The sequence below is a fragment of the Leptidea sinapis genome, chromosome 14, assembly GCF_905404315.1.
Source record: "Leptidea sinapis chromosome 14, ilLepSina1.1, whole genome shotgun sequence".
In the NCBI taxonomy this organism is placed as follows: Eukaryota; Metazoa; Arthropoda; class Insecta; order Lepidoptera; family Pieridae; genus Leptidea; species Leptidea sinapis.
This window is the reverse complement of record NC_066278.1, coordinates 1,877,013-1,901,646: the sequence shown is the minus strand read 5'-3', so window position 1 is coordinate 1,901,646 and position 24,634 is coordinate 1,877,013. Positions and strand designations below refer to the sequence as shown.

General features: G+C 34.3%; 1 protein-coding gene across 1 annotated transcript in view; it reads right to left on the bottom strand.

Moving 5' to 3' along the window:
* Positions 1–2,301: 2,301 nt before the first annotated feature.
* LOC126968069 (uncharacterized) overlaps positions 2,302–24,634 on the bottom strand; it is a 63,043-nt gene continuing 40,710 nt past the window's right edge. The window contains exons 2-4 of the mRNA XM_050812878.1: positions 6,119–6,178; positions 4,594–4,668; positions 2,302–4,509 (exon numbers count right to left, since the gene is read on the bottom strand). Coding sequence (XP_050668835.1) covers positions 3,511–4,509; positions 4,594–4,668; positions 6,119–6,178 — 1,134 coding nt within the window. The 3' untranslated portion in view covers positions 2,302–3,510. The remainder of the gene's footprint in view (positions 4,510–4,593; positions 4,669–6,118; positions 6,179–24,634) is intronic.

The following is a 24,634-nucleotide window of genomic DNA, read 5'->3' as shown; positions in this document are numbered from 1 at the left end:
TTGAAGCGATTGAATCTTATAAGTATAGAATGTTACAATTATATTTGAGTTATCTTATTGTAGTTTTATTAAATTAAACGAAACATGATTATCTAGTAAACTAGAGACTGCTGTTTCTAGATTTTCTTGAATCATTGTTATAGTAAAGTTATGTAGTAGAAAAAGTTTGCTTTTGTCTGCACAAACAAAACAATTAATACATTCCGATCTGAGATAAAATAACGGGTGATCATGATGATGACGATGAGTATAGTTATATCAAGTAGAACGAAACTCTGATTATTGAGTAAAATAGATACCTACTGCTTGCCCACCTGTGCCTTAACCTCAACCTTCAAGGCATGGCCCTTGTCTACCAACTGTAATAATGGAATCGGTATGTCCAAAGCATACTATTATTGTTGACACAAGCCATGCTGATAAGTTTGGCAACATCGCAATATTCAAATGAGTGAGAGAGTCCTATCGAACCGAATATTATAAATTTGCTAAAGTTTGTGATGATGTAACGATTTTTGATACTCTTTCACACAAACTCTACTTTTTTCTTGAACCTTTGTTATAATATCAACTATGTAGTAAAAAAGTTGGCTTTTGTCTGCACAAACAAAACAATTCATACGTTCCGATGTGAGATAAAATACTATGCGGGTGTTTAAAATGTTTCCCAACTAAGTATTTAAGCTGCTACGCATGAATTGATTACAATTAAGCCATAGGGAACCTTAGCGCTATGTGACTTGCTTTCTGTTTAATCAGGCATTTGTTGACAACGAATTCGTTGACGGTAATCCCTGAACAATGGTTCCATTTTATCTGGGGCTGTCAGATGATGGCCGACAAGCATTCCCTTTTGAGCACCGTTAAATCTCCGAGTTAATGTTTGTCTAAGGGATTTCCTTAAAATTTATTACTTTGTAGAACCACTCCTGCGTCTAGTATATAAGGATTTGCTATTAATTGTTTTTCTTTGTATTTGTGTAATTTTTAGTGGTTGGTGGTGCATTATTCATTATAATTATCGGTCATGCATTACCACACAACTCTGCTCAATTTGACTAATAAAATGTATAAGCCAAATTTTATTTTTATTGACACACTTTTACTCAAATTATCTTGCCCCAAACTAGGCATAGCCTGTACTATGGGTACAAGACAACGATATCGTATTTAAAAAATACATATAAACCATCCATGAATCGGAAACAAACATGTATATTCATCATATAAATGATTGTCACCCACCGAGATTCGAACCCGAGACCTCTAGCTTAGTAGTCAGAGTCACTAAGAATTCGGCTATATGGGTCGTCAAGATTGAGATAATACACAATCAAATCGACAATCATTATTCTTATATCATTTATACGTTTACATAGATTATGACAGCTGTGAAAACGTCGAAAAAAATTGACTTAAGAATTAAACTCTATTTTGAGCAATTCACGCACACTAACACAAAGTGTCATACAAATCGCGAGTAACTTGTCACTCACACTAAACTAATATTCCTGGCCTGTTTTTATCGCCTAACAGCAAGGGGCGCTCTGTCTATACGTCTGTATAAATTATTTAAGCCATTATTATTATACGAACGGGATTTGGGAGATGAGTACCATGTAGTAATTAGTTATCTACAGCTAGCCTATTGTTACGTAACTTACAGAACAAAATAATTTTATCTAAATTATACCTCGCTCTAATTTTGTAAGAATTGAATAACAAGGATATAAATTTATCTACTAGAATACGGTCACATCGCAAGGAAGGGCGATGGAAACCTTGAGAGGCTCATTGTGGTCGGCAAAAAAGATGGGAAGAGGCCTCGTGGACGCAGTCCAACACGATGGTCCGACCAGATCCGCTCCGCCCTCGACTCTACGGTTCACAATGCCTTTCACACCGCCAGAGACAAGAATAGATGGAGAGCGATCATACGTGAGAAAGTGATACAGAGGGGTGGTCACGACCCTCAGTACTGAGGATTACGACGCAAGGAGGAGGGAAATTGATCCAAATTTAATGTAATTAAACAATTAAAAGAAATTGGTTGGAATTAAGATCTCACACTCAACAGCTCCAACTATTTAACCACAGTTTTTTACCTAAATTACTAATTCATCTCATCTGATAGTAAATAACCTACAATAACCCCAGCAGTTCAAAAAAGAATAAAACACAAAAACAATAGATTCTAGAATATGACTTTCAAATAATGGTTTGACTAGCAAAAGTGTACTTACTACCACTAGCTAGTGTAGTAGCCAAAGTAGTCTTCAAATTGTCACAAAATAAAACACATTATAATTTGGCAGACATATTTATTTATACTTATTAAAAGTATAGCTTCATCAATTAGCAACTATTTACAAATTCGGATGAAGATTAAAATAAATTAATTCAACTAGGCTACTAACTTATCTGAATTTGGTCAAAAAAGAAGCAAATGATTTGTTTCCAACACAGAAAACGCAGAAAATTTCAGATTTATAATATAATTATCAAACTACACAAAAAGTAAAATTTTTACAATACACTTTTGAAATCTAACATCAATTTTACACATTGAATCAGTAAATTTAAACGAACATGACTATAACACTGGAATATATTTAAGCAAATGGTTACTTCTTTAAACTGTCAATGGATAGCTAAACGACGAAAATTCATAGCAATAAGTACAATTTAATTACATTAATAGCACATGTCATTTAGATAATAATATATCTGTCGCCTTGAAGAAAAATATACTCTTTCAATATTTTTACAATAAATCTTCGAAATTATTTACAAACGTACATAATATTATTGCTGAAGAAGTCATAAAGACTGTCAATACATTAAAAATTATAAGACTCATGTAGAGTATGACATTATGAAACATATCTAATCTACATTCAAATAAGACAAGGACTAGTTTTAAAATTACAATAAATATTGTTTACTGGAATCGGAAATTAGAAAATAACTCCACAGCATAATATATTTATAGGAATTATAGCCGTTGAGTCGGCATTTCGTCAGGTTCTAAGCAGTTTTATCTCATTACACAGAAGTTTTCAACCTTAACAAAATATTTACAGCACACAAGTACAATAACATAAACGATATACAATACAATCATAATTTGCATTTCCTTAACACATTTACATCTAAATTTCTGGTGTTGTCCTTACTGTGAATTCATAAATACATTTTATAAGTACATCTTTAAATTTACAAATTATCTATTCACTACATATAAAATTTATACTTATGTGGATTTTAAGTTGATGCTGGTAGTGGCATATAACAAACGAAATTGAGAAATAGAATATATTAAACCACAAATCACTGTCCATGAACATAACTTACGAAGTCTCACAAATGTCCAACTAAATTTACTTTATCACGTCAAAATCCATCTTTAGCAAATTAGACCATTTTGTCTAATTTCCAATAAAAGTTCGTACACACACTTTAGGAACTGAATGCCCGATTTTCGGTCAACAACATTTCATAACTATGACGTCACACGACAACATCTCTAGAAGTAGGGCTATTGGTGGGTGTTGCCGGAGCTAGAACGGGTTGGAAACAGCGAGAATTAGGAGTAAAATCTTCTACTAATTTCCTTTTCAGGATAGAGGAGGATCCAACATAGACATTGGTACCAGGAAAAGTACCACCCCGTCTTCGTCTCCAAATGACCGCTGCTAGTACTGCGAGACCAAAGGCAATCATTGCAGATAGGCAACCTAATAGCAATTCTGAGTCAGGCGCCCGCTCTGGCACACGCTCTCCTCGCATTGAGCTCACTAATACAGACATTAGTCGGTCGCCTTCGCTTACTTCAACATCTTGGACACTTTCGGTAGAAACACGCTGTGCTCGACTAGTATCTATTGTCATTGTCTCAGATTTCTCGTTATCTACTCCCGGTGTGCGCGACACTAGTTCCACTTGAATATGGTAAATTGTGTCCGGCCACAAAGATAATGTAACTCGAGTTGAATCTGTGAATAGATTACCTTTTAGTCCACCTCCATCAACCTCCCACGTAACAAGATAAACGCCTCGAGCGATCCTTGGTTCCCAAGCGATTTCGCCGATGACAAGAACTTTTTGATGTATGAGGGATATTTCTTTTAGAACCCATTTGTGTTCATCATGATTAGATGTATTGCTGTCATGTGCTACCCAAGTTTCATCTGGACTGTAGATTGTTACAAGTCCAAGTGGGTCAACGACTAATACTCTTAGTAATGCACCTTCATTGTTTGGAGGGACTCTGGTAGCTAATGCTTGTGTTTGAATAATTTGTCTCCAGGGTCCTTCAGCTGCTCGACGCATAACTACGTAAACAAAAGGGGTTGGACGCGCAATTGTTCGAGGAGCTGGTGGTGGCCAGCGCGCTAGTGCTCCACTAACTCTCATTACACCTTCTCCCTTAGTATGAATTACTGGTTGAGTCTGCGAAGCTCTGGCTGCTTCAGCATGAAACTCACACGCGACTTTACAGCCAGGAAACTGAAAGAGAAGCATATTTTAAATTCTAATTCTTTAATTATCAACAGGTAACGATATGTATATGAGATAAATTTTTTAACTTACACAAATATCTTTCTCGTCGCAAACTGCGCCCCAAACTTGATAATTGGACTGAAGCAGCTCACAGTTTTCCCAGCACTGTAACAAGAGAAAATGTCTATTGAATTTATTTCGAAGATAAAGTATTTCCCAATACTTCTATTATTGCAATAAAGTTGTTATTACGTAATGTTACAGCCACAAAGACGAGCAAGATGTTGTTGATAGTGGTTGGCGTGTACATAAAACTTACTTTATTACTTTTAGAATTAGAACAAGCTCGACGCAATCAACAAAACAAAAAATAGAATTACTACTGACGAACCCGCATGTACACAACAATGAATAAACCTCGCATTCAAACAAAACTTTTCATTTGTAAAAATAAAAGTTATGTTTCACATTTTATTTTGCAGAATAATCCGGGCTTGCTAAAATTTATCTTACAAATGATTGAGTAATTCGTGAAACGAAATTGTTTTGATAGTGAAATTAGAACCGATGATTGATCGTCTAACGCTTAATAATAAAACAGATATCATTATGACAAAGTCTCTCATTAGTTTAATAATCGCCAGCTTTCGGGTGGTATGACGTCTATTAGAAATCCCTGTGATGGTCGACTCAAACATTTGTCATTGGGAACTCTCATTAGTCGAAGTTGACGTTAACTTGACGCCCACTCTCGTCTCAGTAAGCTTTAATAATTATAAGAACCAGCAAACCTTGATTATTAATTACTGCTATTGACAAAATGTTCTGTCGTTTCGAATCAGTGGTGGCTTTGAAGTGAAATTTATTGATTTACCACGTATGCCGTTCGCGAACTAGCATATAATAATTTAATTTAATGGCATAACTATTCGTCATAAAACTTATTTGCTGATCCGCTAAATTCATTAGTGAAATCATTAAAATGTTACGATTGCTTTAATACTGCTCAGTAAAGCAGTTAATTTGGTAGGTAATAAAATGCTCATTTTACTTTACGCTATAATGACTATTGAGTGCATTGATTTTATGAAAGGTTTAACATTTGGTTGGTAATGTTTTGCCGCTACTATAGTTATTTACTACCACAATTTAATGAGCTTTATAATGCAATCAACTAACTCAAATTTTTAAGTATTTCCCTTTTTCCTACTGAGCTTTATAATAAAATTCAACAAGTCAAAATCGACCAGTGCCATTTGGCACTAGATCTTTCATATACACCAAAATCGGAAGTGCTGTTTGGCACACTACGCCCTGACCAAGTTCTGACTCTCATTTTGTTTAAAAGATTTTGCATGGTCTTATAGCTTGTTTCAATTATTTTCTTATATATTCTCTCATATCATGTTAATTGTAAGCACTCTATTAATGCACGTAAAATAAATGCGCTAAAATAGACTCCGCCCGCGCGGCAAGATGGCGCTAATCTATGGCATCCCGCGGCGCGGGGGGCCTATAAAACAGACATAATTCTCTTGAATATAGTGAATTTTGGAGATATTGCGAAATAACTTAAATTCCAATATAATAATATAAAAATAGTTTATATACATACCATGAAACAGTCTGGACCCTGCAAACATGAAGACTCCCCGCCAGGCCGAGGTGTTGCAAACTGCAAACAATAAATATAATACTTAATATGCTATACGAATTTACATATAAAATTTTAAAACATCAATGAATAATATCGTATCGTTGTATTTTTATAAACGGATCATTTATACTTAAATTATTGAATGAGAAAATTCATGTACCGTCGACAAAATTGATTCATAACCCACTTTGCTGATAATTCTTTTAAAAGCATAAAAACAGTTAGGTGTATATTGGCACAAACAAGATTGCATGACAATTGGTGGACTGTCAGTGTCTAATAAAATGTTAGCAGTTACTTAGGACATGTATGTTCAAGCGAATTTCGACCTACTTGTTTAGTATGAGTATAGGAAAATGACATTAAGGTGGGTCACGATTAAATTTTGTCGTATATTTTTAAATTGATTATCACTTGACATTGCAATGATGGAATATAAAAATTCTTAAGCCCTATTTACAATCAATATTTGTTATTAAACTGTCAAACGGTGATATAAAATGTTTGTATCCTATGAGATACGAACTCAATTAAGTTAATGCAAAGTCGTATGGTCAACACCCTGATATTTATATTATTATTTTAATTAATTTGCCCGCGACTTCGTGATCGTTGATATTAAATTAAAAAATATATAAATTTATTGATAAATCATATAATATATGATAATCCAGCTTATAATATAAGTGTTTATTACATTTCATTGGGATCAATTCAGCTGTTTTGGCCTTCAGTAACAAATATAAAAATGTGAATATTTTTATATTTAAAATAATAGTATAATATCACTACGTCAAACGATGTGCATAATTATATAAAACTAGCTGACCCGGCAAACGTTGTTTTGCCATATAAAGTATAATTCACGCGATAGTTTTATAAAATATGCCTGTACATCATTTTGTTCTATTGTCAATAGTTTTTGCAGCGCACGCAAAAATAGGTTTTCGATTTTACACCTTGTGTTACAAAATAGCAATTTTATTACGGATCCCTAATTTTGAAAAAAAAAAACATCAATCATTCAAATCGGACCAGTAGTACCAGAGATTAGCGCGTTCAAACAAACAAACAAACACTGCAGCTTTATAATATTAGTATAGATAGAATAATTTCAAAAAAAGATATGATGTAAAATTGGAGGGATAAAGTGATTAGCATTTAAAATAATAAAGAAACAGATGGTTAACAGTATGGTATATCCATACTGTTTATGAAAGCTTAACAATGTCGTAAGTTGTCTCAAATAGGAAATCTTTCATCAATTCTTTCAACGACAAGTACGTTATATAAAGGTCTTATCTTTACCTTTGTCAAAGTTCATCAATTAAAAAATAATCTTAGAAGAATTGATTTGCTGTGTTCAAAATTTACTGCTCTGAAAAAACTATAGCGCAAATTCATTGATGAAAAGAAAAATGGCGTTTCTTACAAATATACTCCATAAATTCTAATACTTGATATTATCAATAAACAGAAAATAATTTAGCAAAATTCATAGACTGTTCGTTATTATATGCAAAGACTCGAACAAACAACTATAATTTAACTTAATAACCGACACTAAAAAGCGATACTACATTGAAACAATCAACTTTCAAATTGTTAATTAGCACTCATAGGAACTACATAAAACGGTCGCTTAATTATTCTCCGAACGAAATACCAACCTTATCTAAGCTGAGAGGGTTCGTATGGAAAGAAAAAAGGTAATGTATTTGATAAAATTGACGGGCATCTGCCTACCGTCGTGGCCGGAGCGTTTTAATTGCCTGATACAGAAGGTGGACATAAACGGTGGCTCTTGTCAAACTCACGACGTGATGAGGGGTTCCAGTCACGATGACTAAGAGCTATTAGCAATCAACATGAGCTTTCGTTGAAATATGTATAACATGTTTGTTGTATACTCATAATTGTCATTTCAAGTTCTTACGAACGTACTATTTAAAGTATTATGTAAAATATTATGTATAGATATTTTTTGACGAAATGATGAACGATTGTATGAAAGTGTGACGAGACAAGCTAGATATCTACATGTTGATAAGTGATACGTCTGCCCATTCAATGCTTCGGATTCTCTGAAAACACAAAATTCTGAGAGGCATCGTAAGTGCGCCTGTCACTTGAGAGACAAAAGGATACCTCATTAGCCCAGTAATGTCACTGGCTAAGGCGACTTTCAAATAGAAATACAATAACATTTGCACACTACGTACGTATCACTTGACGGCAAAATAACGCGCCGTGGTATCCAACTAACAAGACACCTCCCATAGTATGAAAGAAGATAAAATAGATTTAGTAATTAAACGATCTTTAGTGAGCTTACCCGCTTCCGGAAATATATTCAAATTTATCATTTCTGAATTTTTTTATAAATGTTACAGGATTCGAACCAGCAAATCTAACCTTCCTATGACCTAAATCTTGACATGATTGTTGGACTAAATAATAACGGTAAGTTACATGTTTAATACAATATTGTATATTTTTATTCAAAAGAGCGCAAAAAAAGAATGCTGAGAGAGTTTCTTGCGCCGCTTCTTCTCTCTCAGAGCGCCATTTGTTTCCGAAGCGGTAGTAGTATCTAGTAGTTATTAGAAATGACATCAAAAAGAATTCTAAAGGAATCAATTTTGAGAAAATAAATATTACTGCACACACGGACAACTGAGATGTAAAACAGTATCCATTTTATATTAAAGACACTATAATGCTAATTTGATAATAACAACATGAAATTTAATTAAAAATTTCACTCATTTTTTACCGGTCCGACGACCGATACTGCTCTGTGCTCAAGTAAATTAAGATAACAGATCACAAAATTCAATATTCAACTACAATAGAGAATACCCGTAGATACATTTAAATCGAAAACCTTCAATAAGTTTTAATGTTACAAATTTAAGAATTATTATCAATTATTAATTACGGCTACTGAGCAGAAGTAACTCGATAGGTTAACTCCATTGTGTTATTAAAAACGCGAAGTAAAGTTATTACGACTTTATACCTTTTTGTCTTAATTATTTCATAAAATCTACAGCACATTACATCTCTTAGTAGCTTGGTAAAATAGTACAAACCATTGGCTAACAGTGATTTTATATTGTATAGGTAAAACAAAAAAAATATGATAAAAAATCTACTCGAGATAAAACACATAGGTATAGCAAAGAGAGAAAGCAGAAAAAAAAAATGTACACATAATATCATATTTTGATGCCTGAGTGTGTATTAAGAGTGTTTTTTAATAAATTAGGTGGTTTGACTGATGTCATTATTTAGTTGTGTCATGTTTAATCTTAATAAATATAAATTACGTGACACGTGTTGTTTGTCCGCGATGGACTCCTAAACTAATGAACGGATTTTAATGGGGATTACTTCATGGAGTGCAATTTAGCCCAACATGAGAGATAGGATAGTTTTTATTTCGATTTGAGACTCATAATTATTTTTATTTCCAATATTTGTTTTGTATGGACATATTTTCTATGAGAGAATTTATTGACGCACGGTTTGACAGTTCCGCTGTGAAACAATTTTATTGTAGTTAACAACAGGGAGCAATGAGGTTCTATACATAATATAGAACGTCTCTGACAGGGAGCATATTTTACAAAATAATTCTTGGTGTTATGAAATATTACTGACAAATTCATAAAAAAAAACAGTATTTTATTTACTATGCACAGAACAACGTCTGTCGGGTCAGCTAGTAATATATATTTAACATTAAGAATAAATTTATTTTTGGTAAGATAGAAAGCGTTTAAGCTTGGGGAGCATTATTATGGTATTATAGAGGTTAGTAGCTTGTTCGACGAATATGAGAGTATCTCGAGTGACAGTGTGGTACAAAAAACATGGGAGAATGGGGGGTGCGCCGTGTTGGCGTCTTTATCTTACCTTTGTCACAACAGAATTGCGTTTATTAATAAGACTAGTTAGAGAAAGTAAATTGTTCAGAATTTATTAAATTAGAAGATATTATAGTTTCTTCGTGTTTGTTTTTACATAACGTTCTAAGATTAGTTTCTATTTGTTTACTTGTCATGGTGATTCTCAATGTTGACCCCCAACAGCGTTTACAGACTACTAAATGAATAGAAAACGTAATGATAAATGAATGATCCAAAGTTACGCGGTACACGAACGTTGATAGATTGATTGTAAATGACCGCGTGTGCCCATCTATCGATTAGGCCCTGCCCAAACACAGCCCCAAGCCTCACCTATGAACGATTATACTTAATGGCTTTCGAATTTTAAGTGTTGGCTTATCCTGGATCGTTTTAAAAAAGGGCCTCATACATTTTTGTACTTTTATGACGTTAATAGATGGGTTACAATAACGAGACCGGTTTCACCCAATCAACTGTTTATTAGACAATTCAAAAAACCGTTATCGATGGTTTAGATACTAACCATCGGTAAAATACGATGATTAATTGTATAATATACAATAAACGTTTAATTAACTGAAGGTAATCAGCGGCATCTAACACAAATATTGTGCACACAGCATACTGATTCGGATCACATTCATTCATTACTCACTCACTCCTCTTTGCTTTGCCGAAGTGCCGCTTTTGTTTTATTTAACTTTCGTATTCTCAACGAAGTCGTGCGATGCAATGCTGTAATAATTGAATTGGTTAAGTTCCCAGTTATGTTTGGAAAGCCGGAAGTTGGTGTTATCTACGTCTGATCTTAATATGGCATAATGTCAAGCGAAATATCGCTATTGTTTATAAATTATGTATGAGGTAACGCGGTCGTTGCAACAGACTCATGCAAATATAATCAAATAGACAAGTACCTTATTGCTTATTTAAATTTATTATCATACACATACTTTCAATAATGCACGTTGTTCTCCAGATAAGAGAAATATTTAGGCTCTTTATCAAAGAAAATATATACCTTTGTAACTGTTTTACGTAAAATTACTAAATCGGAATATATGAATTTCTCTTCTTTATAATAAAAGTAGAGTTAAACACTTGTGTTTATAATTAACTTTTCTTTTTTCTTTATTCAGTTAAGTTCGTAAGTAACCAGTGGGAGGCTCCTTTGCACAGGATGCCTGCTAGATTATAATTTAGAGGTACCACAACTGCGCCTTTTTCTGCCGTGATGTAGAAGGTAATGTGTAAGCATTATTGTATTTCGGTCTGAAGGGCGCCGTAGTTAGTGAAATTACTGGGCAAATGAGACATAACATCATATGTCTCAAGGTGACGAGCGCAATTTTAGTGCCACTCAGAATTTTTGGATTTTTCAAGAATCCTGAGCGGCACTGCATTGTAATATGCAGGGCGTATCAATCCCTAATTATCTAAAAAACGCCAGCACCACGCAGAGGGTTCGTACCAATTAGCATATAAAATGTTGAACATTACAAAAAACTAATTTAAATTTAACAAAAGTCACACTGATTAATTATTTAACTCGACTGATAAACATCTAAGGGTTGACACATTTTTGACAATTCAATTCGAACGGAAAAGTCAGCTTTATTTAATGTTTCTTTGACATTTATTAATATTAAGCTTGAGTCTAACCGGTAATGTTTGGTTATAGCATGGATACATTACGGTTATTGAAATATAAGTAAGCGTAAAAGGATAGATTCTCGTCTACGTCTAGTAGGTTAAATTAAGGATAGATAGGTTATGAATATAATGCGAATATTTTTCTATAAATATGTCACCACATATGATTGGATTTGAAAAATCAAATAAATAATATTTCACATTAAAATGTTCATCTCTCAGAAAAAACAACTTTCATTAATAATTTCAACGGCTGTCTTACGAATTTTCGATCAGGCCACGTATCCTGACGCGAGTTTAACATTTTATACCCATCCCAAGAAAAGTGCTCAACGCCGCTAAAGTAGTTTTCACTTCAAAAATCTTAGAAAGATATGTTGACGAAAGACGCCTATAAAAGAACGCAACACAAAAATGACCTCATCTACCAATATTCTTCTCGCTTAGGTACATAGCAACAAAAAAGCACAACGTAATTTTGATTCATCGCATGATGGCAACCGTACATTTTTTGTTATCATTAGTTGACGAGAAATAACACATCGGTGGCGATGTATCGTGGTCGAAAAAAATAAATTGTGTGAAAAATTACCTTGATTACATCTAATAACACAGCGACGAGCTTGGTGCTTCACAGATCGTCATTAGCCTCCGTATAGTGGCCTAAAAATGTTGTTTTTTCGTACTCAATCATGACTTGCATACAAATTATAATACTGTACCGCAGTTACATTATATTAACAGAGATCTTTTAGTTGTAAAGTTTCGAAAACGAACCGGCTGAGTTACCAAACTGATTTTTTTATTTATTTTTACGCTCACCAATTAGATTATTAGAACAATTATATTGATATAATTGTTCAATGATTTTATTTTGTAATGATTACATTTTTATTTATTGATTATTTTTGTGTTTCATAGAAAATGTTAAACCAGACCAAAAATCCCTTGGATGAAAGTGTATATTCAGCGTGTCTCGAAATACCTCTAGTTTGTTTCAATAAAAATCTGTGTTATTATTGATTTAGTATTTGTTTTATTCATTATTTTATCGTTACAATTTTTTTGCCCGGAAATATTATATTCTTTTTATTTTACTTTAAAATCACTTTCAAATAAAAGAAGTTTCTCTTTATAAGATCAGCTATCTGTCATTGTAAGCCCATGAAAATTAGTTCGGCTTTGGAGGCAAGGATTTGGAAATTATCTGATATGAATATTGTAAGCAAGCTCAACATCGTAACAGTAAAAGTAAAATAAGAGGGTACAATTCTATTTCAATTACAGAAATAAATATGAGAATTTATAAGACGGCTATGTAAGGGTGTGCATCAAAGGAAATATTTAGATCATTATAAAGGGAAGGAAGAACAAAGGCACGTTCGGGCCTCAGTGTACATCATCGCAATGCAAGGCGTCCTAATATAATTGGTCTGCAGTGCATCACAGATGTGCGATGATGTTACCTACTATTAAGTGTGCCTTATACCAGCCGGTACATATTAACATTAAAGTTGAAATGGTATCTATAACTGCACTGATAATTAAACAGATCTAATATTTTACAAATATATATGCCATTTTGATAACCACTTGTGCAGGAGTAATCATTAACTTCAGAGCAATGATCACGACATTATATTGATATAATAGATGTACGAATTCTCGGTGTATGTAAAACCTAAACTTTACGAATTTCATCAAAACTCATTTGCCCATTGCCAAGAAACTTAATAAAAAATATATTAACAATAAGATGAATCTTGGCATTAATAGAGGGAATGTGAATGAAGTGATTAGGGGGTCAAGTCAAGAATACTAAGAGTCAAATAGTATGCAGCAACAGATTGATACGAATTGCAGAAGGAATTCTACCACAGATAGTAGCAATTAATATAGGTAAAAATTCTGTTTCATCTCGTTTGGAAGAAAAGAGTGATGTATTGTATTGAAAATAAAGATGTAATCCTAGTGGTAGTAGTAGTAATAGCAACATTCGGAATGAATTTTCTTAAAGAAAAGGTGATTTGGTCAAATTCGCCTGAAAGTTAGATGAGGGCAGCGCAGCGATCGTAATGGCGATCTTTGGGAGAGGCCTTGTCCAGCAGTGGACGTCTTCCGGCTGAAATGATGGATGATGATGATAGAAAAGGGGAACGAATAAACGTACGGGTTACCTGATCACCCTCGCCACTAAACTCTTGTAACACCTCCTGTGTTGTCAGACACAGGAGCGTTGTCAGACTATAGTTTGACGCACCTTTTTTGAAGGTACCCATGATCATTTGGTTCTGGAAACATCGCGCAAGACAGTTGCTTCCAAAGTTTGACAGTACGTAGTAGCAAATTTATTAAAAATGGCACTGCCAGGGACCACCACACATCCAAAAGTGAATATCAAAGGTTTTGCAACGTTACTAACCGTAACATGATAGGATATTTTAAATGATTACTAAGCGATATTAAATTAACTAAATCATTAAATCCCAAAAATATTTAATAGGAATAAATAATTAATGTGTAAGTCTTCCGTCAATATTTCGAACTAAGTCAAGCGACATCTGGGGTCAAGACAACAGCTAAAGAAATAAACAAATATTATGTTGATAAAAACATTATGGCACTCTTCCAATTGTCACAGATATATGTGTGTTAGAAAATATTTCGCACCAGTTATCTAGATATGAATAACAGCAAGGACATTGTTCTTTTAGCGGAGATACGGGGAAACATTAAACATATAACAAGCTCGGGTGAGCAAAACATCATGAATTATGATTTCGCATAAAGATAAAAAGCTCGCAATCTAAACCAGCGCGGAATGGTGAAGAAAAAATATAATTTTCTCTCAGAATCCTCATCTTAGTTTATACATAGATGTAACTAAAAGTTCAGGGACCTCTATTATTCTACACAGTATACGGCGAACGCATTGGTATTCGAGTCGCAAGTTCGATTTCTGCCTCAATCATATTTTTGTAAGTACGTCTTAATGTTCGTAATGTGATTGCAGCTTATTTTTCGATAATTTATAGAACTATATTGTCTAGACTCTAGAGCAACACACCTTCGTTCACAAAATATGTAACTGCCATTTTTTTCTGAATCCTCTTATGTTCGAATTTTAAATTAATAAATTAGCGGCATTACTTATAACCAATGGGAGGCTAATTTGCACAGGATGCCGGCTAGATTATGGGTACCACAACAGCGTCTATTTCTGCCGTGAAGTAGAAATGTTTAAGCACTATTGTGTTTCGTTATGAAGTTACGGGAGCTAGTGAAATTACTGGGCAAATGAGTCTTAACATCGTATTTCTCAAGGTGACGCAATTGTAGTACCCTTACTGTCTTAAAAAGTAATAAACATGAATCATGAGCAAACAACACTGTATGCTCTAAAAAGAAAAACGCCAACGCTATACGCCAAAAAAAATTTGGTATTAAAATAGAACTACGAGCGATGTATGAGGATGACAATAATAAAATATATAAACGTGAAATAAATTACAGAGGAATACACAATCCCTAATATCCCGCCTGAAACCAAATTTTGAAATTATGCTTCATTATTATCATCAGCTGGAAGACGTCCACTGCTGGAAAAAGGCGTCCCCCAAAGATCTCCACGACGATCGGTCCTACGCTGCCCTCATCCAACCTATTCGGGCAATCTTGACCAGATCGTCGGCCCATCTTGTGGAGGGCCTACCAACACTGCGTCTTCCGGTACGTGGTTGCCATTCGAAAACTTTTCTGCCTCACCGGCCATCTGTCCGTCGAACTATGTGCCCTGCCCACTACCACTTCAGTTTCGCAATCATTTGGGCTATGTCGGTCACTTTGGTTCTCCTTCAGATCTCCTAATTTCTGATTCGATCTCGCAAGGAAACTCCGAAAATGAATAATACTTATAAAGCATTAATTGAAAAAGTATAAAATTAAGGTTAAATATTTTATCACTAAATTAATTAAAAGTTAATTTAGTTAAATCTATAAGTCGATAATTCGTGGGCTATCACGCGGTTTTATAAGAAAATTCGCTTAAATGCAGACATTCATCCAGGGCAAAGACCTTTGTTTCAAAGTGTTAGTAATTCATACGAGGTCGTAATTCAAATGATAATTTTATGATTTAAATGTTAATCTTTTTGATTGTTTGATTACATCCCATGCCGTTATCTATGCTAATTTAAAATGCATAACTCGGATTGTGTTACTAATTTCAATAATTAGAATGGAATGACTACTTTAATACAATCTCTAGCGTGAAATTATGATTAATTAACCTGGTGGTATATAATATTCAAAATTATTCATCAGATTGATGAAAAAATCAACAGGTAAAATGTTTTCTAAAAAACGTTGATGATTTAGAGTTTCTATTTAATGTTGATTGACGAACAAGAGAGGCTTTAAATTGATGGGATGTGATTTCATATTTTCTAAACGCAAAGAATGAAACGCGTAGGTTATTTATATTTCTTAACTTAAACCGTCATCATTAAACCATCATTAAAAAAAGATCTTACGAGAGAACAGTTATGTTGAATACAAGTTATTAATGAAATAAATATCCACTCGGGTTATTGAAGATGGCATCCACATCATTAAAAGAAGTCGCCTTATGAATTTTTCATAAAATATTATATGGTATAGTTGGTGCCTATGTCAATGCCGCAGTCTTGAGTCTAGACCCTGCGTTTTTATCGATTTCTGTTTCAACTTTTTACACTCGTATCTCAACCGTCTACAATTTTATCTCGTATCGCGAACAAGGCTATAAAATGTCATTTGATATTGTAGAGACGTGCGTAGGAATTCATTAGTATCCCGAAGAATAATGTCCGTATCAATCAACAACTTTAATTCTAAAATTTATTTCACTAAAAACAATGACTGTTTTATGTACCAGCACCAAAGCGAAGAATGAGTTTTATTAATGACTAGCTGTCCCGGCAAACGTTGTTTTGCCATATAAATTATTTTGGGAGTTAGACCGTGGCTTGGACATTGCAACATTACTTTATTTTTCTAAAATAATCATAGCCCAGGTTACTGCTTATTACATCAGCTACCTGCCAATAAAAGTCCTGTCAAAATCGGTCCAGATTTTTCAGAGATTAGCCGGTACAAACAGACAGACAGACAGACAATGTTATTTTGGTGTATGTACCGTATATATATTCATATATACATGTAGTTATAATCGGTAATTTCAATATTGCAAACAGACACTCCAATTTTATATATATTTATTTTATGAAAATAAGGGACGAGACGAGCAGGACGTGCAGCTGATGGTAATTGATACGCCCTGAATATTACAACGCAGTGCCGTTCAGGATTCTTGAAAAACCCCAGAAATTCTGAGCGGCACTACAACTGCGCTCGTCACATTGAGACAAGATGTTAAGTCTCATTTGCCCAGTAATTTAACTAGCTACGCGGCCCTTCAGACCGAAACACAGTAATGCTTACACATTTCTGCTTCACGGCAGAATTAGGCGCCGTTGTGGTACCCATAATCCAGCCGGCATCCTGTGCAAAGCAGCCTCCCACTGGTATTTATATGTAATATGTATAGATTAGAACAAAACGTTTACTGATTTTGTTATAGCCTCCTGCTAATTTTCTTTATCGATGTTATATTATACCGTCATTAATTTTTTGTAAACCTCAAATCGTCTATAATCACGCAAGGAACTTAATCTTTGAGTTAAACCGTCTCAAAATCTATTTTTATTATAAAAGGATAATAGGTATGCGTTAAGGTCGGGTCTTTAGTTGATTGGCACCTACGAACTCGTAAATTTCAGTTTGCATCAGTTATTACTATTATTATAAATTTGCCAATTACCCGAGCTATAAGCTATGTATTTAGTAACCCTATGTTACTGAATGCTTGTTTAGCATAATGCATGCTTTCATATTTCCTGTACGGTCCAATAATGATTGATCCAATGCGATCACTGCGTAGTATGTGTGGGGTAAGACTGACTGATAAAATTCCGAATGCGGTAATACGAGCGCGCTGTGGTTTGTAAGAGGATGTTGTGACAAGGACTGAAAAAGGAATGCTGAAATGGTTTGGACACGTGGAGCGAATGAGTGAAGAAAGAATGACGCATCTAATATATAAGGCAAGTGTGTGTGGGCAAGTCGCTCGCGGGAGACCTCGTAGAACATTCGTGGACCAAATTTCTGGACGTTTTGAGAAAAGGAGAGGTCCGAAGCACCCGCAACCGGCGAGCATGTATTAAAAGAGTAATGAATGTAGATGAAGCGCGTGAGGTTTGTAAGGATAGAAGCAAATGGCATTATATTGCCTCTGCCTACCCCGACGGGAACAAGGCGTGAGTATGTGTGTGTGTGTGCTAACTAAAAATAAATGATATTTGGTATTGCGAAGTTTTCAAAATTCATTACTCAGTCTTTCGAAATTTTATATAATTGTTATGAAACGTTTGTGTAATAAAGGTTATAATAACTAACTGACTTTAATAAACGATACGACACGTTGGATATGGAGCGATGTCTACAATTTCATCACCGTTTAAAGATGATGAAATTTTAGCTTCAAAGATAAAAATTTTGGTAAGTTTCAGGCATACGCTGTCAATGTATGGTTCTGACTATTGGTTCCAATGTTTGAATTTGATCCATGTATATTCAAGATGAGCTACAGATGTACAAACAAGTCTTCCCTACTAAGCTATCCTGGGGCTATGAAAATAAGGGACGAGACGAGCAGATTGTTCAGCTGATAGTAATTGATACGGCCTGCCCATAACAATGCAGTGCCACTCAGGATTCTTGAAAAATCCTAAAAATTCTGGGTGGCACTACAACTGCGCACCTTGAGACATAATACGTTAAGTCTCATTTGCCCAGTAATTTCACTAGCTACGGCGCCCTTCAGGCCGGTACACAGTAATTCTTACATATTAATGCTTCACGACAGAAATAGGCACCGTTGTGGTACCCATAATCTAACCGGCATACAAAGGAGCCTCCCACTGTTGACCTGTGGGCGTAAAGGTGTTAATGTGTAATTGAAGCCAAACCTTAAGTAGGGTGAACAGTCACGAACGATCCAAATTCGATCCTCGACGAATAAATTTATTCGAACACAATCAGGGGTTAAATTACTGTTTCATTCTCCGTCCCACACAATTGGCAGTGCGAGACACTTTGCCCGCAACCGAATGCCGCTTACTTTGTATGTAGGTGCCTTAACATATAATATTCCAGCACATTGTGACTTGGCGACTGCATATAAATGCGCCGAGAGCAAATAAAACGGTGCTATAATTTCAAATCATACGGACGGAGAATGGGTGTGGACGCCGCTCTTATTGTGTGGAAATGATGTAACCACTATTAAAAGTGTGGGCAGTATCCCTTGAATATTTCTTGCAACGAAGACGTCGTAAGGTCATATCAGTATTTTATATCTCCGCGGAGACAATAGCATACATTTCCAACAAGCACTAGCGCCGGTAAATTGTGTTTCTATAAACAATTCATAAAATCTTACCACCCACGCATATTCAACTTTATATGTGTATTTTAATATGGTCTTTTATTATTTCGAATTAGAAAACTAATCAAAAAGACATACAATATGACATTGGTTTTTATATCTACACTATCAATTGAAACATGGATTTCAAATTAAATACATCTAGTTTATGTGAAATAAAACGGTCACTTTTATAACCCGCGTTTAAATTAGGACTATAGAAAGATAATAATGTATTTTAAGCTATTAAGTTTCTAATTTGGTGTTTTCGATTCGATTCTGATGTTGATTTTATGATACAGAGAAACGATAAAAAATCTGTGAACGATAAACTCAGAATAGACAAAACAACATTGACTTAACAGTTAGGGTGCTAACAGACAGAAAGCGTCGCGTTACACTTCGTTCGATGTGTTTTGTGTTTCGGTAAAAACCTACACAGCATTCTGATAACGTTTGATCAACTGTGAGCAAATGCACGTTCTAACGCAGAACGCGAAACTCGTGACTCCTCTGTGTGATAGGACCCTTAAAACGAAATTTATATCCACATTCTCGGATTCTAGAGGATGAAATAGAATTATTCAGTTCCAAAATTATTAAACCCTTTCATGGTTGCCCTGATCCGAGAATACTTGTATAAAATCCCAGTCACAAATCTGTTCCTTTTACGATAGAAACGAGCAAAGGATTACGAGAAACTATTATGTTCCGCTTAGATTCTCGGAATATCACCAATTTAAAGACTTACTTTGTCGACAGAAATATATTGCAACTATATAAAAGAATTTAACTCACCTTAACGAGAATTTGGAAGAAATATATTTTTGTAATTAATATTGTGACCAAAACTTAGTGAGGTTATTTATTATATTGTGTTTTAAATTTCGTTTGCTTACCAGTGCGAGGCTACTTTGAGCAGGATGCTACGTGGGCGACCACAGCGGCGTGTTTTTTTGCCGTCAAGCATTACTGTCACTCAGAATTTTAGGTTTTTCATGAATCCTTAGCGGCACAGCATTCTAATTGAGCAGGGCGTATCACATACTATTAGGTGTACCTGTTGCTTATCTCATCACTTTTTGAAGTAAACTTCTTTGCGCGCAAGAGCGCAAATTTTTTACGGATGAAACGCAATTAAGTGACACGATAATGTAGGACGTTTTTCTTCGATATTCTAGAATATCTTAATTACAACAGCTCATTTGTATGAAAAAAATCGTTAATAATTTCTAATATTGACAAAACCATTACATTTAGAGCACAGATTAGTATAAATATTAACGAGATTTAATAATTAGTTTGCCGATGAAGTTTCACTTCTGATATGTGTACGCAATTTTTTTTTCATAATATCTGATTATGTAATTAGATATCATTCAATATATTCAGTGAATAAACTGACTGTAGAAAAACAGACCAATATAAAAAATCGGTTTTTGGCATAAGTACCGTTTAATCTGTTTAATGTTATTTTGTTAATACAAACCGACACTTCATATTGATTAATTTTATGTTACAACTATAGATTATAAAAATCCTTAATGCGAGTTGAAAGACGGTTACACCCTCCTCATTTAAGGATAACTATATCTCCATCTTCTTTCATCGCAGATGAATTATTATATTCTATCTTTGTCTCGCTGGGTTTAGTTTTTGTACGTCTCAGAAGTTCTGTGAAGCGTACGACAGATGCGCGCTTGGATGCGGCTCTTAACGAAGCGTGGCTCGATTGTAATAATCAATCATATCTCGATTGTATGACCGGTCACTGATTCTTTGATTTTAGCTTGATTGTGATTGCATTTCAATCACTATTGTATTCCTTCGTTATTTTCTTGCTTATTACAACGTAATACAAATATCTTTTGCCAGTGGGAGGCTACTTTGCACAGGAAGCCGGCTAGATTATGGGTACTACAACGGTACCTATTTCTGCCGTGAAGCAGTAATATGTAAACATTACTGTGTTTCGGTCTGAAGGGCGCCGTAGCTAGTGAAATTACTGGGCAAATAAGACTTATCTTATATGTCTCAAGGTGATGAGAGTTAATTTTCATTAAAAATAAATGTTAGTATATAAAAATTCAATTACCTATTTAGTTATGAATATATTATAATAAGTAGCTATTTTAAGCGTTCGATTTTGCATTCTTAATATTTTTCAGATATATATTTTTACCACGGAGATTATCAGGTCAAATTGATGTGTGTGTAGAAGATTCATCTTAATAACAGAATATAATATGATATTTGATGTGGATTCTAATTTATAGAAAATCGTAAAATATAAAATCGTTCAATGATATATTTATATTACGTATGCCTGTCAACTTAAGGTCACCTAAATTGTTTGTTGTTTTTTTAGGTGATTTCCCTCATTTTTGGGGTTATACAAATTTAATTTATAACCAAAATGTATGAACGATGCGGGACACGAACCAGCGAACTCTCGGGTTCAGTCCGAGCGCTCTTACCAACTGAGCCAACCGTTTGAGTGACATATAGTTCGTTAATCTTGATATGTCTTGTTCAACTCTCAGGTTGTGGCTCCATCCACAAGTCACTTGAACGGTTGGCCAAATAGAACCCGAGAGGTCGCGGTTCGAGTCCCGAATTTTCATAAATTTTGGTTGTAAATTTAATTTGTATAGACCCCTAAATTATCAAAACTAAATGTGAAAATAGAAAGAAGCAGATGCATTAATAATTTAATTTCTATTTTATCTTTTATTGAATTAGGCGTTACTTTGCGGAAATCCATAATTATACAAATGATTTAAGTTTTCTTTAGTGTTAATTCCGCCAATATTTGTTTTTAAAACAATTCGACCGAGACCGAGTCTCGTGTCAGATTTTGGCGAGACAACACGTCCTGAGGATGCCTCGTGTAGAGGCGAAACAACTGTCGAATTGTTTAAAAAACAAATATTGGCGGAATTAACACTAAAGAAAACTTAAATCATTTGTCTATTTTATCTATTCACAAATTTTAAGATTTCAGACTTTACTAAGCAAACTAAGAGCTTAATTTTAAGTAAAATATAACACAAACTATCTATTGCGATGAGCACAAAACGGTGCTAGCATCATCCAATATGTGGTTTAATACAAAGACAGTTTGTGAAGATATACTGCAATTGCATTGGCAAAATTATTGTTTTCAACTGCGCAGTACTGAATTATGCTAATCTCAGATCAGATAATATTCTAAATTGTGATTTGCCATTCAAATACGTAATGACATTTATATGAAATTGTATTATTTTGTGATGTGGCCACTGCTAGCAATTGCAAATGAATAATCAGTCAAATTGTTTCGAAATAATTTCAACAGGAATTTGTGTCATGATTGTCAAAATTAATAAATTTTGTCGTAAATAGTGGATACCCTGTTTAATTTGATGAATTTCTATAAATAGGCCAGCCTACAAAATGACTTATTCTTAATATAACGCAGTATTCTTTTTATTATGACAATAAGGGACGAGACAAACAGGACGTATAGCAGATGGTAATTGATACGCACTGCCCATTACAGTGCAGTGCCGCTCAGGATTCTTGAAAAACCCAAAAATTCTGAGCGGCACTACAATTGCTCTTGTCTCCTTGAGACATAAGATGTTAAGTCAGTAACTTCACTAGCTACGGCGCCCTTCAGACCGAAACACAGTAATGTTTACACATTACTGTTTCACGGCTGAAATGGGCGCCGTTGTTGTACCCATAATCTAGCCGGCATCCTGTGCAAAGAAACCTCCCACCGGTGACGCAGTATTCAATCAGAGATGAATAGAAAACAACTAATGACCACTCCAGCCAACAGGGAAAAGTCAATCTTATTTGGCAATTATCTATCAAACATTTATTTTTTAAATTCTTGCTAGTGCCTCGAAAACAAAACAGAGTTATATTCCAACAAGCACAAGTCATTTAGCAATACAAAAGTTACAAATTGTTCGCAATAAGGATTTTTACAACAATTGACAACCCTGATATATAAACAAGAACATTGTGCTGTAAATAGTGTCTGAGAACAACCCTAGGAAATGCAGCGAAGGCGTTAAAGCTACATCGAAATGGTTAGGTTTCCTGTATATCAGATGCTAGTTGTGACATGTCGTTTATTCCACTTACCGCAGCGACTTCGGATTCTGATCGATTTATTATATTGCATGGATATACTGACAACAAGCAATGCTTTGAATATCTATGCTACTATCAACTAAATATTATACACTCTGGTTTCGTCAGAGATAGTATAGTTTCTACTTTTCTATAATTGGAAAACTGACAGCTTATTACAATAATAATCAGAAAAGTATGTACAAGGCATTTTAAAAGTTTTCGCGCAAATAGTGAAAAGATTATTACGTCATAAAACATATTTAACAGGGCATCATAAAAACAGGATGCTGTAATTAATTTGAGAAAAGATCGCAATAATATGATTAATGGTAGGTACGAGGTTTATATTGTAAATGTGAATTTTTTAATAAATCTTCATCAGTTTTACCACAAATTATTAAAGGATCTACAAGGCCTCATGTTATATATTTCTAATGCAAACGTTAAATGGAGATATTAAAAAGGTTGAGGCTTCTTATTAAAGTTTCATTTGTTAGTGTGTAGCTTTCAAAGTTTTATTTGTATAAACATATTAAATATTTGATATTGCATAACATTTAAGTAATGACTTCCGATATAATAATATATAAAATGTATACACAATAAAATCAAATTTTCAATGTCACATTCATTATGTCATACTAAAAATAATTCAGTAAATCATTACATATTTCAAGCATTATCGAAATAATGATATTGGCAGAAAAACACACATAAAAACTTAACATTTGATGTGAAAATATTCGTCAAATAGATTTTTGGTACAATTTTACTTAAACAAATACGATATTACTCTTTGATCTGATACCTGTCTTATGAATTTTAAGTTTTCTATTGGTGAAAGAGTTTTTGGAGTCGGTTTAGTAGTTCCAGGGAATAATCTCCTACATACATACAAGCAATACAAAGCTTACCCCTTTATTATATAACTGTCACGCCATAAGTTAGGATATCATCCCCACCATCTGGATGTGTGGCGGTCCTCCACAGTACGGTTTTCAAGGAGCTTTCTTCCACGTACTACAAAGCTGTGGAATGAACTTCCTTGTGCGGTGTTTCCGGGACGATACGACATGGGTACTTTCAAAAAAGCGCGTACACCTTCCTGAAAGGCCGGCAACACTCCTGTGATTCCTCTGGTGTTGCAAGAGATTGTGGGCGGCGGTGATCACTTAACAACAGGTGACCCGTACGCTAGTTTGTCCTCCTATTCCATAAAAAAAACTATAAATAAACCTTTCATATAGGCGC